Here is a 19,045-nt window from a genome sequence, read left to right on the forward strand (position 1 = left end):
ACTGTTTTATCTGCATAAAGTATGTATTTGGATTTAGAAGCTCCGCAGACACGCGATTCTTACATTAGCATCCGAGTCTTGGCGTGAGATGTGAGCGCTCTGACTCGTGCGCGAGACTAAGGTCTTAAGGGTGGCCGGGAGCGCAGGTTGAGGTCCCCGCGGGCTTGGCGGGCGTGGCGGGCGTGGCGGGCGTGGCGGGCGTCCCAAGCCCACACCCCACCACCCGCCGGCCACCGCCCAAGGAACAGGCCACCAGGGCGCCTGCGCAGGAGTGCGCCCGCGCGGCACCGGCCCATCCTCTCCTCCTGGAGGACGGGAAGGGCGGAGCTTGCGGCAGCGCCCGCCCCCGCCAGCGGCGCGCGTGGGGCCTGGGCGCGTTTTCCGCCTCGTGAGGGGCTACTTCCGGATCCGGTGGCAGGTGCCACTGGTCCTGAGTGAGGCGGTGCTGGGTCGGCTGGCGGGCGGGCGGGCTGGGCTTCGGCCCGCGCGCGGCGGGCGATGCTGGGAGGCAGCTCCGGGGCCCGGGAGCGCGAGGCGGAGGGCGACGGGGCGGAGGCTGTGACGACGCCGCCCGCCATCGAGTTCCCGGCCGACGGCTCGGACCCCAAGTATGACGGTGAGGGACCCGGAATGCCGCGGCGGCCGTCCCCTTGCACCCGTGCACCTTCATTCCCGGGTGGGCAGGGCGCAACGAGCATCGCCGCCGCTCCGGGGCGAATTCGGCTGGATCCGGGCTCGAACCGGCGGCCCAGCGGTGCAGTGCGAGGGGCGGCGGGAGGGCGGTCTGGATAAGCTAAACACTTACTGAAACGAGTGTCTGCGACCCGCTCGTTTGTTTACGTTTCTGTTCCCTGGTTTCCTCTTTGCGGATTCGGCTCCGGACGTGCTGAGATTTCCCTCAGGCGGCCTCCCAGCTCCGAGCCCCGTGGTTTTGTCAGACGATGAGAATGAGCTTTGTAAACTTCTGGAAGGGGACTTTGCAGACCTTATACGCTTAACAGTTCGGGTTAAGTGTTTGAATTTGTAGCTTCTCTTGTCTTTTGCTTTACTGATAGGGGAGCTAAAGACTTCTCATGGTGGGTCGGTTTAAAGAAAAGAAATGCTCAAGGTTTTTTGTTTTTTTAGGCTTTTGGTTACTAGGAGATACGGCGTTAAGTCAGGCAAGTTATTCTGCATAAAGTGAGGGGTACTTAAAACATTGACTCCAGCCAGTTCAAAGTATCCAGTGTGTTTTTTTTTTTTTTTTTTAAAGATTTTATTTATTTGACAGAGAGAGAGAGACAGCGAGAGAAGGAACACAAGCAGGGGGAGTGGGAGAGAGAAGCAGGCTTCCCGCCAAGCAGGGAGCCCGATGCGGGCGGGACTCGATCCCAGGACCCTGGGACAATGACCTCAGCCGAAGGCAGACGCTTAACGACTGAGCCACCCAGGCGCCCCAGTACCCAGCATTCTATTCAAATTTCATAGGGTCTGTAATGACTACCAGTTGTTTTGGCAGTTTTTAAAGCTAAATTGTGCTACCAAGAATGAATAATACTGATTCAGGGAGGTTTTTACTTTATGGTGCTTTGAATAGGATGATTACAAGGAATACACGTTCAGTTGAAGCATGAAACAAGTATTAACATGCAATGGATTTGAAGTTTCAAGCAGAGTAGAAACTGTTAATTTATTCCTTAAGTCCTTCGATCTTCACCCTTAATACTGTCTATAATTCTTGACCCTAAAGGGAGACAAAAACAGGCTGTGGTGGTAATTTAAGTAGGTCATTGACAGAGGACAGTTTTAAGAGAACTGTTTTTTTTTTTTTTTTTTAAGATTTTATTTATTTATTTGAGAGAGAAAGAGAGTGAGAGAGAGAGCGCAAGAGCGGGTAGGGTTAGAGGGAGAAGCACACTCCCCGCTGAGCAGGGAGCCCGATGTGTGACTCGATCCTGGGACTCTGGGATCATGACCTGAGCCGAAGGCAGTCGCTTAACCAACTGAGCCACCCAGGCGCCCAAGAGAACTGTTTTTTAATGAACTGATTTTTTCACATGTAACCCGCTGTAATATGGCAGCTCAATAATACAGGAAGTGTTATGTCAAAGGAAAAGCCTCAGCTGTAAACACGCAGGTCTGTCTTTGCTGTCACATTGTGATAAGGTTTTCTGCAAAGGAAAGATTATTCTGGAAGGGAGTGCTCTTAGATAAACTTTGAAAAATTTCCTTCTGCTAGGTTACTAATAATACTGTTGTGTTTACATGTTGGCTTTTCTTCCAAAGAGGCCTAGAATATCCAGACATAATTTATCTTTTTATGTGAAAAGTAAGGTATGTGAAAAAATGTAGTTTCATTTTTAGTAGACGTAGAAACAGAGCAGTTACATGGTTTCTCGAAGGTCATTGGTATGATGTGAGGAGGTCACTCTGCCAGTTTATGGTAGAGTCAGAAAATTCAAAACCTAGATGTAACTCTCAAACCTGTGTTCTTCAGTCTGTTATGTAGGGACCAACTTTGATCAAAGTTCCTGTATTTATCCCCCCCTGTGGAATAGCATGCAACAGAGCAACAGTAAGCCCATTTCCAGACTCATTGGTTTTTGTTTCTTTCATCTGACAAGTTTTTCAGAATTTTTACTCAGATTAAACCTCCAAGTTCCTCCCTCATTTAATAATGGACCATTTATTCAGATCATACTTTCCTGAGGAGCCTGAAGTAGGTGATCCCTTTCCTGTTTGTCTACTCCCCTCCTAGTTGGCAGAAGTCTAGAACTCTGATTCACCTAGGATCTCATCTCATTTCTTCTTCTTTTATAACAGGGTCTGACCTCGTCTTTCCTATTAGCCTCTTTACTCTTCCTCTTCTACTTGATCAGAACCGAACGGGAAGCACTCAGCTTTAGCTTTCATTTCCTTTTTTTTTTTTTTTTTTTTTTTTTTAAAGATTTTTTTTTATTTATTTATTTGAGAGCGAGAGAATGAGAGAGAGAGAGCATGAGAAGGAGGAGGGTCAGAGGGAGAAGCAGACTCCCCGCCGAGCAGGGAGCCCGATGCGGGACTCGATCCCGGGACTCCAGGATCATGACCTGAGCCGAAGGCAGTCGCTTAACCAACTGAGCCACCCAGGCGTCCCTAGCTTTCATTTCCTTACGGTTTTACTCCTTCCTGTGTTTTGAGTATTGGTCCACTGCTCTTTTTTAAAGTTGCCATTTTCTTGGCTTAGTTGGTTCCTTTGACTCTGATCATTCCTTTTTTTTTTTCTTATTAAAAAGTAGGATTTCCAGGGATGCCTGGGTGGCTCAGTTGGTTAAGCGTCTGCCTTCGGCTCAGGTCATGATCCCAGGATCCTGGGATCCAGCCCTGCGTCGGGCTCCCTGCTCAGCAGAGAGCCTGCTTCTGCTTCTGCCTGCTGTTCTCCCTGCTTGTGCTCGCTCTCTTGCTCTCTCTCTATGACAAATAAATAAAATCTTTAAAAAAAAAAAGGTAGGATGGGGTGCCTGGGTGGCCTAGTTGTTGGGTGTCTGCTTTAGGCTCAGGTCATGATCCCAGGGTCCTGGGATCGAGCCCTGCATCGGGCTCCCTGCTCTGCGGGGGAGGCCTGCTTCTCCCTCTCCCGTCCCCCTGCTAGTGTTCCCTCTCTTGCTGTCCCTCTCTCTGTCAAATAAATAAATAAAATCTTAAAAAAAAAAAAAAATGTAGAATTTCCTCATTGTAGAACATAGGAAAATATGAGCATAGAGAAGCAGAAAACCCTCCAAACCCTAATCTCATCACTGTTGACAGTTCAGTGTATTAAAAAATTTTTGTTCACATTACAAAGTATGTTGAAATTATAGAAAAGCCTGAAGAAGGAAATTTAAAAATCACAATCTCATTACCCAGAGATTACTGTTTACATTTTGGCATAGCCAGTGAAAATTTGCTGAGTTTTGCGTTTAAAACTCTTTGTCAAAGATACCATAAATGGATTAAAGATTTCTGAGTTTGTCCAAATAAGATAAAAATTTAGAGAAATCATTTGGAAAAATTTCAGGAAATAAAGAAAAAAGAGGGGAAAGTCACCTGTACTCACATCCCAGAGAACTCACTGCTAACAGTTTGGTGTATTCATTTGCAAATATTAATGAGAGCTGCTGTAAGCCAGGTAGATGCGTAGATATTAAGGATCAAACAGGCAGATTGAAAAACAGCATGTTCACCAGTTTCATTTCTTTTACAAATTCTTTTCATGTATAATTGGAAACAGAGGGGGCAGAGATTTTGTCTGTTTTGTTCTTTGTATTGTCTGTACATTTATATAGCTGTGAAGTAAATATATTTTAAAATTGTGAGCATAGTAGTATGATAAATCTTTTATATTCTGCTTTTTAAATGTGATGTTATATTACCATTTTCTTGTGATAAATTAGCCTTCAAAAACATTAAGACTATCACATTTTGTATTATCATTTTAGTTTTTGCCCTGTTGTTGGAAAATAAGTTTCTCTTTTATCATTAGAAATAGTAATGGGTTTGACACCTGTATACAAGTCTACGTTGATATCTGGTTATTTCCTCAGACTACAGCTCCAGAAGTAGGATTTGTTGGGTTAAAGAAATACATTAAAAAAAGTTTTGTTTTTTTTTTTTTTAAGATTTTATTTGTCAGAGAGAGAGAGAGTGCGAGCACAAGCAGGGGGGAGTGGCAGGCAGAGGGAGAAGCAGGCTTCCCTGCTGAGCAAGGAACCCCATGCGGGACTCTATCCCAGCGTCCTGGGATCATGACCTGAGCAGAAGGCAGACGCTTAGCCAAATGAGCCACCCAGGTGTCTCCCCCCTCCCCCCCAAAAAAAGTTTTGATACATTTTGGTAAAGTGATGACTAGAGAGGTGGTGATGGTTTGTATGAAACTAGCCTCACCTTCATTAGTATTACTGTTTTTTAAATTTTTAAATTTATTTTTTTATTCATTTCTTTGACAGAGAGAGAGAGAGAGACAGTGAGAGAGGGAACACAAGCAAGTTAGCAAGGGGAGTGGGAGAGGGAGAAGCAGGCTTCCTGCTGAGCCGGGAGCCAGATGCGGGGCTTGATTCCAGGATCTTGGAATCATGACTTGAGCTGAAGGCAGACACTTTTTTTTTTTTTTTAAAGATTTTATTTATTTATTTGAGAGAGAGAGAGAGAGAGCACATGGGGGGGAGGGTCAGAGGGAGAAGCAGACTCCCTGTTGAGCAGGGAGCCCGATGCGGGACTCGATCCTGGGACTCCAGGATCATGACCTGAGCCGAAGGCAGTCGCTTAACCAACTGAGCCACCCAGGCGCCCCAGTATTACTTTATAGCTTGCTTCTTTGACTTGATAATGGACTATTCATAATTATCTTTTTAATTAATTAATTAAAAAAGATTTTATTTATTTGCCAGAGAGAGCGCGCACAAGCAGGGGGCGTGGCAGGCAGAGGGAGAGGGAGAAGCAGGCTCCGGGCTGAGCAGGGAGCCAGACATGGGGCTCAGTCCCAGGACCCCGAGATCATGACCTGAGCCAAAGGCAGACGCCTAACTGACTGAGTCACCCAGGCGCCCCCACGATTATCTTTTTATACACCATCATTTCCAATAGCTGCATAATCTGTTATATGTGTATAATTTAGCAACTTTTCAGTAGTCTAAACAGTGTTATGCTGAACATCTTATAGACATGTATTTGTTGTGCTTTGTAAATATTTTCAAAAACTAGAAGTGCTGAGTCAAAGGTTTGCACATTTTGAATTCTATGATATATTTATTGAAGGTTGCAACACTTTTACCCCCCGTGATTAAAAATGTCTCCTTTATGTGCCCATAATAATACCATGTATTCCAGGCTTGAAGTGGTTACCAATCTGATGGCAAATTCTGGTATCATTGTTACTTTAATATGTATGTCATTAGTTACTAGTTATGTTAAACCCATTTGAGTTTTAATTGTGCTTCATTTTATTGTAAGGGCTCTATATAAATTTTACTGCCATTTCTTTTCCTTGTCATGTGTAGTGCAGATCTGTGTACTATATCTGAATTTGTGATTCATGTTTTAACTTTAAGATGTCTTTACATATAGAAGTTATTACATGGGCACATTTTTCATTCTTTCCCCGCCCCCATACTCAGTAAGTTTTCATTTAAAATGAATAGCACGTCTGCATATTTGCAGGTGTTTTTTTGGTCACCTTATAAATCAGAGAGGAAATTGGTGATGAGGTCTGAACTTGGTAACTTTGACTTTTCCGGGTCCTCTATAGATTATAGAGGAGGGTGGGATAGAATATTTGAAATGGGAAGGATTTTTAGCGGGTGTAGGATGTATGGTCCCTGTTTCCGCAGGGCATTTCCAATACAACGGGTCCACAGCTCTTGAGAGTTTGCAGTGTCTCATCTTTTCCCTAACAGCCCTCTTAGAGTTTTCACTCTCACTCACGCTTCCATCCTCCCTCTCCTGGTGTTGTATAATTGGCCAGTCCGTTTCTTTCTCCGTATCTCTGCGACCTGTTCTTTCCTCCATGTTTCTGTCCTTTATCTCCTTTACAAGGCTCTTGTTGGCCTGTCACCTGCGTCTTCCTGTCTACCTGTTAGATGTTTCCAGCACAGTTTCCTCAAACAGTTTTCCTTCTTACTGTTTGTGGTCAACTCAGTAACACATGAAATAAACAGTAAGCGAGAACTTACAACCTTCAGCTGGAAGTGCCAACTCATCCATCTGCTTGGTCTTGTGTGGTGGAAGGAGGATGGGCTTGGGCATCGTGCCGATCTGTCTGCTTACAAGTTCCTAAACCGCTGTGTGAGGTCAGTGTCCTCATCTGTAAAGCGAGAGTGGCGGCACTTCCTTCCACTGTTTTGTGAGGATTGGAGGCTCTGCACATGGAACAGTTGGCAACTCACACGGCCCGTGCCCCAGGTGGTTCCCATGCTTCCTCCCTTGCCCTCTTCCCCCTGCCAGACTTCCTTCTTTATGCTGGTGCCTGGGCTGTCCTCGCGAAGGAAGCCATCCTGTGCCCTCTCGTTCGCTTGGATGTTTATTTACTCATTTATTTCTACCTTTGCACACATCATTACTCCCACAGCCCTCCCCCTCCCCCCCGATGGCGTCCTCCGCTAGTCTTGCAACTTCCAGAATTCAACACGACACTCAATTCTGGAAAGTCTGTCTAGATTAACCCTGCTCGGCTTAACTACTCTTTTGTGTTTTATTTCCTTAAATGTCAGTAGTTTGTGTTTCATTAATTAGAAGATGCTGTTTTGTCATTATGAGACGTGTTTCCCATTTATTCACATTTTTTCCTCTTTTAATTTTTAGAATCCGATGTCCCAGCAGAACTCCAGGTATTAAAAGGACCCCTGCAGCAGCCGACTTTCCCTTTCGCAGTTGCAAACCAACTCTTGCTTGTCTCTTTGCTGGAGCACTTGAGTCATGTGCACGAACCAAACCCTCTCCGTTCAAGACAGGTGTTTAAATGTTAGTAAGAATAAATCTTGCTAAGTAAACCTTGTAAAAATACAATGTTGTTTGACGTTGTGGGTATGAGAAGCAGCTGGTATATAAACATTTGAAATAAGTATTAATAGTTTGTATTTCTTGAATGCATTTTATATTTTCTTTTGGGTAATTCCTTATGACTGTAATTACCAGAGACCCCAAAAGATTAATGACTATAAAATTGGGTGTATTTAAATAAGTAAAAGATAGTTCTTTGGTCTCTATAACATGATCATTCATGTAATTTTTGAAGATCTGTCATGGTTTGTTCTGTGAGCAGGTAAACATCATAGGTACTCATTCTGAGCTGGTTCTTTTTTTTTTTTTTTAAGATTTTATTTATTTATTTGACACAGAGAGACACAGCGAGAAAGGGAACACAAGCAGGGGGAGTGGGAGAGGGAGAAGCAAGCTTCCTGCCGAACAGGGAGCCTGATGCGGGGCTCGATCCCAGGACCCTGGGATCATGACCTGAGCCGAAGGCAGAGGCTTAACGACTGAGCCACCCAGGCGCCCCTCTGAGCTAGTTCTTGACCAAAGCGCCGGACCAGCTATGTTCCTTGTTGTTGAATAGGAAACTTTTCCTCTACACACTGAATACTAATGACACCAAATGTGTGCTTTTCCCCCCCGTACTGACCAGTTCTCGGACACCAGCTGGTTGTCTTACAATTCAGTTCAATCCTGACACCGTCTACCTGGAGTTAGTGTCAGATCCCATAGGTTGAGGGCTCAGTCCCACAGACTGCCTTCATTTCAGATGCCAGTTGCAAGTGTGGGTCCCCAGTGTCCTCAGGTTACCCATACTTGTGTCCGACCTGGCTGTAAATTGTTCACTGTCGAGTGTCCACCCTTGCCACTCAGGTTTAATAATTTGCTATAATGGCTCACAGTACTCAGACATTTATGGTTCCTGGTTTATTATATAAGAGAGGGTATGATAACTGATACAGGTGAACAGCCAGATGGAGAGGCACAGAGGGTGAGGACCAGAGTACAAGAGCTTCTGTTCCCATGGAATTGGGATGCCCCACTCTCCTGGTGTGTGGATATGCTCACCCAGAAGCTCTCTGAGTCTTGTAATGGAGGGATATTTATGGAGGCTTCATCATGGTGGCATGATCAGTGATTAACTCCATCTCCAGCTCTTCTCTCCCTGGAGAATGGAGAGAGGAGGTGGAGCTGAAAGTTCCAAACTTTTAATCATGGCTTGGTCTTTCTGGTGACCAGCCCCCATTTGAAGTTACCTAGGGGACCCCCAGTCATCTCATTAGCATACAAAAGACTCTTATCACTGGACATTCCAAGGGTCTTAGAAGCTCTTATGTCAGGAACTGAGGTCAAAGACCAAATATTAGAACAAAAGATGCTCCTAGCACCCCCAGCGCTTGGGAAATCACAAGAATTTTAGGAGCTATGTGAGTTTTAGGAGACAAGACCAAATACATTTCTTATTATACCACAGTGGTTGAAATGTTTATTTTTATTCCTGCCATAGTTTACGTGTATGAGAAACTTGAGCATAGACGTGAGCAGGATTACAGATGGTGATGTTTCTGTTCCAGCTCCTTGAGAGCACTGTGGCCTCTTTAATAGGTCCAACCACAGATTCTAAGGATCTTTTCTACCAAAAAAGTCTTCCCAAGTCTTGTTTAGTGTTAGGAATCCTCAAATTTAGAGATACCTACCTGTGAACTTAGAATGTAATATTTTTAGTTAAAGGTAGATTGTCATTTTGATGAACTTGATGGGACATGGAAATATACAAGTATATATTTATTTTTCTGAATAAGTGGTGGGGAGGTGGTTGTACAGAATTGGGTGTTCTGTGGGTTCCAGAGCATTGGTAGCTGGGCATTATTGTCCTCAGCTCATTGTATAGACAAGCAGATTATAATGATATTTATGTAGTAATCTTGCTCCTAATTAAAGCAAATCTGAATCTTGTTGATTTTAAAGTATTTTTGAATTCCTTTTTAGGTGACTAAACTTTTAAAGTATATTTAAAATATTTTTGATGTTATTCAATTAGTTCATAATCTAATGAAGTTACCCATATACAAAGAATATTCTCGGATTCCCTCTGGCTCTTGTGCACGGCCTGAGCTTACTCCACCGTAAGGCTACCAAGACCTTGTGCATTTATGATGGATCACTGTAGTATCAGGTGCGACGTCATGTCTCTACTCCTCCGCAGGAGCCCACAGAGCTCTCTGGAGGGGGAGGGTCAAAGTGCTAAACCCACGAGGAGGTAATTGTGTGGTGCTAACAAGTCAGAGCTGACCAGCTACTGCAGTCCCCTACACAACTTGGCTGGCAAGACTAGAATGCACCAGGCTTTGAATGGCAGGTCACCTAAGACCTCTGGCCTAGTGCTTTAAAAAAAAAAAAAGAAAAGAATATTCCCTGTGGTTTCTGTATTCCTTGAATAAGTAAAAGCCAAGCACTTCTGTAGAAACTTCTTTTTCTGAGGAGGCTGGTGTTGAGACGTCAGACTGAACTTTCCCCTAGTGTTTGGTCTGTGCACATCTCGTATGTGCTATTTGTTGGTTAGAGATAATCAGTCCACCATCGAAAACAGTAATTCACTTCTGTAGTCAGTTCTAATCATGTTTTCACTGTTGCCTTTGTTTTTACTTCGCTGCCTGTCAGCAAAAGGTGATGTATTTGAAGGTCAGGAGACTAGTACTAAAGTTTACATTTTTTCTTGCCTTTTTAAAAACAGAGCTTCGTGCTTTACCAGCTGACCAGGCATGGTAAACAAATGACTGCTTGGTATCAAGTAGGTAATTCTAGATGAGCTCCTGAACAACGAAAGTACCGATTGTTCCTTCTCTAGTAGAGGGTTAATCTCCACATTGTAATGTGTATAAACGTGACTTTTTTTTATAGAGGTTTTTTTTTTAAGATTTTATTTGAGAGAGCGAGCACAAGTGGGGGGAGGGGCGGAGGCAGAGGGAGATGGAGAAGCAGACTCCCCGCTGAGCAGGGAGCAGACTAGGGGCTCGAGCCCAGGACCCTGGGATCATGACCTGAGCTGAAGGCAGACGCTTAACTGACTGAGCCACCCAGGTGCCCCGAGGTTTGTTTTTTTTTTTTTTTAATAGAAGCTATTATTACTCTGTAGTCTCTTTAAAGTTGCCATTTTATTGATGGCCTTTCCGATAATAGTTGTCCATATTCTTCTTCTAGTGCTTTGCCAGACCTTTATCAAAATGGGGCTGCTGTCTTCTTTCACCTGCAGTGATGAGTTTAGCTCGCTGAGGCTCCACCACAACAGAGCTATTTCTCATTTAATGAGGTCTGCGAAAGAGAGAGTTCGTCAGGTGAGCACTAAAATACAGACTTCGTGTATGACAACATTTTAATTCCAGAACTGTATTTTAAAGTCCTGGTTATAATACAGGTTTATAAAAATGTTAACCTTAATTTATTTATTCAATAAGTATTTATCAAATGACTACCATGTGTTAGGTTTGTAGGAGCTGGGATTCAAGCAGCAAACAAAACAGACAAAAGACAAAAACACCTGACCTCATTGGGGCTTTTTTTTTTTTTGAGCTCATGTTCTGATGAGGGGGCAGTCAGCAATAGAAACATAATAAAAATACATAAAAATAAAGGGGGTGTTACATGGTGGTAAGTGTTAAAGAGTGTTAAGGAGAAATATAAAGCAGTGAAGGGGCTTAGAAAATGTGTGGGTTATATACAAGGTGGCCAGTTACTGAAGTTAGTAGCTGCAGTTGAGACTACGAGACATGCACCTATCTGGAGGAAAGAGCCTTCCGGGCAGAGGATCAGTCATTCCCAAGGTGGCAGTGTGCTTGGTGTGTTTGGGAAGCTGACTGGCAGCCATGTGGCTGGAGTAGAGTAAGCAAGGGGAAAGTATGGGAAAGGTAGGGCAAGGAGGGCAGCGGAGGGCAGTAAGATGGACAGGTGGAGGAGGATCTTGAGACCATTTTAACATCTTTGGTTTTTTACTCAGAGTAAAGTAGGAAGTTTTATAGGATTTTGAGCCCAGGAGTGACTTGATCTGACTTACATTTTAATGGACCACCGCAGCTCCGGTGTTGAGAATAGATGGAGGGAGGCAAAGGCAGAAGCAGGGGGCAGGTGCTCAAACAGGCAAGAGGTGATAGGAGCTTGGAGTGGGTGGTAGCAGTGGAGATGTGAGAAGTGGTCCATTTCTGCATCTGTTTTGAAGGTGAAGTCAGAATTATTTGCTGGTAGAGCCCCTTGGTAAGTTCTTGGCCTTATCAGTGGATGGCAAGAATATAGCTTTTTTAGAGTAGTGATCTTTTGGTTAAGACAGAAATGTTTTCAATTGTAAACCCCTAGGTGATATTGAAAAAGCCAGAATGTTTTTCTTTTTTTAAATATTGTTTGAACATTTGGGACTATTAATGTGACATTGACTTTTGTTAGAATCTTCATGTCATGAAATTTGCCTAAAATGCCTTTAAAAGTAATTTTCTGATTTTAGGATCCTTGTGAGGATAATTCTCATATCCAGAAGATCAGGTATGTGTCAGATACTTCTGTGATTATGCAAAGAGTAAAACGTCCGAAAGAAATTAAGGTTAAGAACTGATTCTGAATTAATCAGAAATTAGTTTTGGAGTTAAAAATAATATAGTTAGGGTACTTTATGAAAATTAAAAGCTTTATTCTCAGAAATTAATGACTGCTCCAAGATTTGCTTTACTTCTCATTCCCCTTATGCCCCCCCCCACCCCCAGTATTCTGTGTGGATTCCATAAGCCCCACCCTTAATTCAGAGCACTGATAGTCTCTGTCAGGGGAACAACATTCAATTTTGGCTATATGTGAGAAATGCTAGTTTAAAATCTATAACTCATTAAGAAATTTTTCATTAAGAAATTTAAGTAAATTTATTACTGAGCTCAGCTAATCAGCTGTTGCCTGTTCGTCATCCTTAGGATTCCTGCTTTAAAACATTTATAATTTCTAATTGGAATACTAATTACTGGTAACGTACTTGATTAACGATCCCTTTGCTAACTCTATTTTGTCCCCTTGCTATCTTTATTACATGTTGATTTGCTTAGCAAATCATTTTCTTCCTAGAGAATGAAAAATTTTGTTTTGGCTCATCTTTTCAAAGCATCGTAATTTAGTGATCAGTAAGGTTTGGCAGGTTAGTGATACAGCGAATGTGAAATCTCCTGGGCACCTGGTTCTTTCATGTTTTAATATTGTTTGGTTGTTTGTATTTCACTTTTAGGTCCAGGGAAATAGCCTTTGAAGCACAGACTTCACGTTACCTAAATGAATTTGAAGAACTTGCCATTTTAGGAAAAGGTGGATACGGAAGAGTGTACAAGGTTATTTTCCACAAATCCGTTTTGACCTCCTGCTCTGAGTAAATGTATTTTGAGAAGTTGTTCTCATGATTATTATTTAAAGTGCTCTAGGGGAAGTTCCTAGAAATCATGTGTGCTTACTTTTCACTAAGATTTGTCATTTATACGGAAGTGGGCAGGTTTTAACTTTTTCCTAACCACGTTGGTGGTTTAGGCAGATTCTGGAAACCACATTAATTTACTTAAAAATGTATCACGGGAGAAAAGCTGTGCTTTTGTATTTTGGGCCTCACGTGGTTCTTTTGCTGACATTTCCATTTTTCAGACCTAGAGTCTCTAGGAGTTGGGAGTCTCAGTGCAGTTTGGAAGCTTCTAGTCTAGCTGACTGTGGCTGACTTTCCTGAGCATAGTAAAGACACTTGTCTTTCGCTTAATTTTATCTCTTTAGCTAGTTTGGATCTTAAACTCAGGTTAGAATAACTTGCTCTATTCAATTGAATTTAATGGCACAATATGCTTTCTCTTTTCCTCTGCTTTTTAGGTCAGGAATAAATTAGATGGTCAGTATTATGCAATTAAAAAAATCCTGATTAATGGTGCAACTAAAACAGATTGTATGAAGGTATGCTTTTTTTAAGTGTATTTATTTTGAATAATGGGGTATTTAGATCCTTTTGAAAGAGTTATGTGTGTGTGTGTATTTGGCAAATACTAGGTGTTGTGGATTGCTGAGTTTACTAAAAGTGGGTTACATAAAATAAACATCAAAAGCAAATTTTTATTTGGCTTAAGTTTTTATTTTTAAAAAAATTTTTTTGAGAGAGCAAGAGAGTGAGAGTGTAAATGGCGGGGAGGGGCAGAGGCAGAGGGAGAGGGAGAATCCCAAGCAGGCTCCACGCTCAGCTTGGAGCCCAGTGTGGGGCTCGATCTCACAGCCCTGAGATCATGACCTGAGCTGAAATCAAGAGTTGGACGCTTAACTGACTGAGCCACCCAGGCGCCCCCCTCTAAGCAACTTGGGTCTCCTGTCCTTGACATAGTGGTGACCGCAGGACTGGACTTACTAGTAGTATATGTGCTGCTGAAGGACAGCACAGGGAGTGCCCTGGACTTCCTGGGAGGAATGAAATGAGAGAATGAACATAAATGGGCTATGGAAAGTATGAAGCACTAGATATGTGTAAGTTATTTTGTTGCTATAACAATTCCATTTGTCTCTCAGAAATAGTCTGATTATTTTAACATAGTTTAGACTCCTTGTTCGGTTGGGTTTTTATTGTTTTGCTCTGGAACAAGTAGTATTTGATGCCATGCACATTGAACAAGTTGTCAGTGAAAGCCAGATCGAAGTGCATTTCCTCTTTAGGTCCTGCGGGAGGTGAAGGTGCTAGCAGGCCTTCAGCATCCTAATATCGTAGGCTATCACACTGCTTGGATAGAGCATGTTCACGTGGCCCAAACACGAGGTAAGCTGTTACAGATGGTATGGCTGTCCGGTTGGCAGACTGCGACCCGTGGGCCGAACCCGGCCTGCCCCTGCTTCGTTGCCTCCTGAGAGCTGAGAGTGTTTTCTTACATGTTTAGATAGTTTAAAAGGAATCAAAAGAAGAATACTTTGTGAAAGTTATAGGTTATTCAAATTTCATGTCAATAAAGTATGTTAGGACCCAGGCGCATTCATTCGTGTGTTGTGTGTGGCTGATTTTGCACTACAACAGCTGAACCGAGTAGGTGCAGAGTCCTGGGAGGCCTGTAAATCCTACAACACTTACTCCCGGCCCTCTACAGAGTTTGCCTCTCCCCTCACCCCCGCAGCGTAGTTGAACGGCTCTGTTGTTATAGTTCCTAAAATGTGCCAGGCATTTGAATAAGCTTGTTGTATCGTATTTTCCTAGAAAATATTGACATTTTTAGACTTGTGGTCTCATTTGGTGTTACTTTAGCTCTGTTTTCAACCATAAATTAGAAAGCTAGGCTGCTTGAAAATGGGTTTTTGTTTTTGTTTGTTTTGTTTTGCAGATAGAATTTCTATTCAGCTGCCATCTCTGGAAGTGATCTCAGACAAGGAGGACGACAGGTATGTATGTGGACTGGTGTGTAGTTTGACACGTTAGATGTAACCTGTCACCTACACCGAGTTGTCTTTGTCTTTTTGCTCATTTTCATTACAAAGTGTTAAATGGCTTCTTCCTCTCAGCTAATTCTGGCCAGTGTTTTCAATAAATGTTGCTGCTAGAGAGATCTGATGCCATGTGCTTCCAGAGTTTACCAGTGAGATTTATGTAGGTGTGAAGGGACAGCTGAGTCACTCTTGATCTTTTTTTTTACATTGATATTTATCTTTACCGTTTTTTTTTTCCCTCCAGAAACCAGCATGTTAAAAATGATGAAAGTAACAGCTCATCCATTATCTTTGCCGAGTTCACCTCAGAAAAAGAAAAGTCTTTAGGAGAATCTGGCATTGACAATCAGAATAACAGATTGGTGAACTGCAGCACCAATTTAATCACAAGAACCGCCTGTGAATTTGAATCATCCAGTTTGCTCCAAGGAAATGGTTTGGCTGATTTGCCTTCCAGATCGATTGTTGAACATCAGCTGCCATTTAGGCATCATTCCGACTTAGAAGAGAATTTCACATCCACCGGGGAATCTTCTGAAAACTTAAGTTTGTTGGGGCAGACAGAGGTAGTTCACTTTCCCAGAACCTACTGATGATTTGATGCTCACCCATAGTCATAGTGTGGAGGACCCATGACTAGATGTGGCCTCCCTTCCACCCCAGCTGACTGTGCACCTTGCTCCCCACCCCCCATCTGTCTTTGTCAGCCTCTCCACGCCATGTCCCCCTGGCCTATCTCCCTGGCCTGTGGCCCTTGTGTTGGGTCTTCCATCCTTTGCTTAGTTAACGCCTGCTAATCCTTTTCTGGCCACTTCTGTTTCTTCTCATTTGTGCCCCCGGAGTTGGAAGCATTGTTCACACCGTTTCTGTTGTGTGTTCTTACCATGCTATGCAAATACATTATGCATAAAGACCTCTCTTTTGGAACGTGACTTGAGGAGAGGAGAGATCAGGTCTGTTTTCAGGACACTCTCATTGAGGGTCACACCCATATGCCGGTGAGACTGCCACATGCTCGCCCCGGTGTGGAGTCTTAGTGTCACAGAGGACTTGGATGCTAACAGGGTCTCCGTATAATCTGGCACTCTGGGATTACAGACCCCGATATGCCCTCTGTATATGCACATGCAGAATTAATTCTTGTTGCCCGGGAATATGTGGCTCCGTGCATGTGCTTTTTATGAGACACAAAACTTTGAACAGAGTCACCTGAATACACAGGAGTTGAATTTGAGGGACTTTTCATCAGAACCATTCCATTTCTCCACACTACATTTGGGACTTTCCTTAGTGCCTAAGCGCATGCACTGTCGTGAGCTTAAGTTTTGCTTAACTTTTCCAAGTTATTTATGGACACAGCGAGGCCTCCAAAATGCGCATCTACTTTGAGGTGCTCGGAGAGCAGTAGAGTGGTCCCCAGCCATTCTCTGACGCTGTGTCTGAGCTTTAGAAACTGCATGTGGCGAGCAGACCCAATCGTTTCCGCGCCAGGGCCTCAGTGTCACCTTCGGGAGCTTGTCCCGCCCTGCAGCCCAGGCCTCCCCCTGCTCGCTCGCATTCTGACGCACCGTTTAAGGCATTCCTTCCTTCCTCTGTCTCCTTCACGAGACTTTGGGCTTCTTGGGCGGACGTGTGTCTGTCATCTCTTTCCTGAGCATGTAGCCCCCTGCTTGGCCTAGCGGAGGCAAGTGATACCTGTTGACTGAATGAATAATGCGAGCAAGTTGTGCCCAGGTGGGAGCCAGCCGTGTTGTCCCCCAGGTGCAGTACCACCTGATGCTGCACATCCAGATGCAGTTGTGCGAGCTCTCGCTGTGGGACTGGATAGTCGAGAGAAACCAGCGGGGCCGGGAGTATGTGGACGAAGCTGCATGTGAGTAACAGGTGGATCTTGGAACACTGGGCTGGGAAATGGAGACACCGGCGGATCTTCTGATGTAGGAACTACCTGCAGGTGCTTTAGACTCAGGAAAAAAATCACCTTTTCGAAACGATTGTGCTTATTTCAACATTTTCAAGAACATATAGGTATTTGGAAGTTAATTTTCTCTGAGATAAAGACATAGTTTGTGGATTCCTAAGCTGTAATATGCTAGAATTTAGGTTAATGATTTTGGGCAGAAAAGGTCTTTTAGTATTTTTTTTTTTTTAAGATTTATTTATTTATTTATTTGAGAGAGAGAGAGAATGAGAGACAGAGAGCATGAGAGGGAGGAGGGTCAGAGGGAGAAGCAGACTCCCTGCCGAGCAGGGAGCCCGACGCGGGACTCGATCCCGGGACTCCAGGATCATGACCTGAGCCGAAGGCAGTCGCTTAACCAACTGAGCCACCCAGGCGCCCTAGAATTTTTTTTAAGGAAGAAATTTAAATATTTTTTAAACCTGACAATGTGATACTCTTGCAAAAAGATACCTTTAAAGAAACCCTTATAGAAGGGTAGGTGGTGAAAAGTTTGTCTCAAGATCCAGAGCCCCTTCCTTCTGCAGGAAAGACTGTTAGGTTAATAATTTTTAAAATTATTGTAATACTAGTTCTCAACTTGTGCCACACATTAGAATCACCTGGGGAGCTTTAAAAAAGATGTTGATAAGACAGAGTAAGAGAAAAGCAGGTGGAGAAAGCCGACCACCATGACTTTGGCTGAGGTGACTGTGGCTGGTGTTCAAGGTCAGCATCAGCAGTGAAAACTGTTCATAGTGTGACCTTGAGAAGATGTGATGAGAAGGGCATTGCGTCTCTGGGGTCTTTCTCCCCAGAACCCTTAATGCCAGTCTAATTGTAAGAAAACATCAGACAAATCCCAGCCTAGGTACATTCTATGAAATATCTGACCAGTACTTTTCAAAACGGTCAAGGTCCTATAAACAGGAAAAGTGAGGAACTGTCACAGACTGGAGGAGCCTCACGAGACCTGACCCCTAAATGTAATGTAGTATCCTGGATGGAGCCCTAGAACAGAGAAAGGACGTTAGATAAACACTGGGGGAAGTCTGAGTAAATTGTGGACTTGTATCAGTCTTGGTGCAGTAACTGTGACAGATGTACCCTACCAGTGTGGGTGTTAATGATGGGAAACTGGGTGGCAGGTAAGTGGGAACTGTATTATGGTCTCCGTTTCTCTGTAGATCTAAGATTGTTCCAACAAGTAAAGTCTGTTTTTTTTTTTAAGGGGTGTTGTCAGGGACTGCACCAGCAATTTTTATATGATTGATATGGGATAAGGCTTGGCCTTTGATATTTTTTTGGAAATTCTCTTGTTGATACCAACGTGTAGCCAAAGTTGAAAATCACTGTATTAAGTGATCAAAACTGGGGATGCAAGTGACCTGATTTTAAGTAAAGACCCAGCTAAATATTAATTATTAATCATTTGCTGTTCACGACTATTGACACTCTAACCCTTTATTTGGTCTAAAATACACGTCATTTAACACACCCAGAATCTTAGATTAGCTTCCAGGGGAGGCAGAAACAGAATGCCTCCCTCAAGCACTCAAGCATCTCCATGACGCTCCCTGCTTCTCTGGTTTACTGTGTAATCAGGACATGCCAGACTTTGCTTATTTCAGTCGTGGCAAGTAATGAGTGGGTATTTTCAGTTTCCTGTAAAGTATTCTCTGCTGTGTGAGCATCATAGTGCTAAGTGCAGATGTCTCTGTAAAAAGAAGATGGTTTATTAAGGTCCTGTATGCAGTTGTTGATCTTTAAACTTCCATTTGGAAAGTAAGTAATGAGTCCCTCATGATGGATTGGGATAACTCTGATCTTCACCATCCAGGACAATAAGCCTATGAAAACAGGGAGGGCAAGATATGGAGGTTACTGCTATCGTGATGCATAATTTTCTTTTAAAAGTCTTTTAAAATAAAAAGGTTTAACTTGGTAGTGTTCCCCACGGGCTGCATACCTTCCTATCGAGTATAGTTTTATATCAGTCATCCCCAACAATCCATACGTGGTAGACCCAGGTTTGAATCCTGGCTCTAGCACTCACTAGTGGTGAGGTTTGGGGCAAGTCAGGTAACTGCTCTCAGCCTGTTTCTTCCACTGTGAAATGTGGATCATCCCATTTGATAGGGTGTGAGGATTGAAGCGCTCCGTGCAAAGGATGCGTTGCTGAGGGAA

General features: G+C 43.4%; 1 protein-coding gene across 6 annotated transcripts in view; it reads left to right on the forward strand.

Moving 5' to 3' along the window:
* The first annotated feature begins 446 nt into the window (after window positions 1-446).
* EIF2AK1 (eukaryotic translation initiation factor 2 alpha kinase 1) overlaps window positions 447-19,045 on the forward strand; it is a 30,888-nt gene continuing 12,289 nt past the window's right edge. The window contains exons 1-10 of one of the 6 annotated variants that reach the window (XM_036123599.2): window positions 447-616; window positions 7,294-7,452; window positions 10,666-10,799; window positions 11,957-11,994; window positions 12,719-12,818; window positions 13,339-13,419; window positions 14,164-14,263; window positions 14,817-14,874; window positions 15,164-15,485; window positions 16,654-16,792. In XM_036123599.2, coding sequence (XP_035979492.1) covers window positions 499-616; window positions 7,294-7,452; window positions 10,666-10,799; window positions 11,957-11,994; window positions 12,719-12,818; window positions 13,339-13,419; window positions 14,164-14,263; window positions 14,817-14,874; window positions 15,164-15,485; window positions 16,654-16,792 — 1,249 coding nt within the window. In that variant the 5' untranslated portion in view covers window positions 447-498. The remainder of the gene's footprint in view (window positions 617-7,293; window positions 7,453-10,665; window positions 10,800-11,956; window positions 11,995-12,718; window positions 12,819-13,338; window positions 13,420-14,163; window positions 14,264-14,816; window positions 14,875-15,163; window positions 15,486-16,653; window positions 16,793-19,045) is intronic. The other 5 variants (XM_036123597.2, XM_078074316.1, XM_036123598.2 and 2 more) reach the window with 5 other exon arrangements.

The sequence above is a fragment of the Halichoerus grypus genome, chromosome 6 (genome assembly GCF_964656455.1).
Source record: "Halichoerus grypus chromosome 6, mHalGry1.hap1.1, whole genome shotgun sequence".
NCBI classification, from domain to species: domain Eukaryota; kingdom Metazoa; phylum Chordata; class Mammalia; order Carnivora; family Phocidae; genus Halichoerus; species Halichoerus grypus.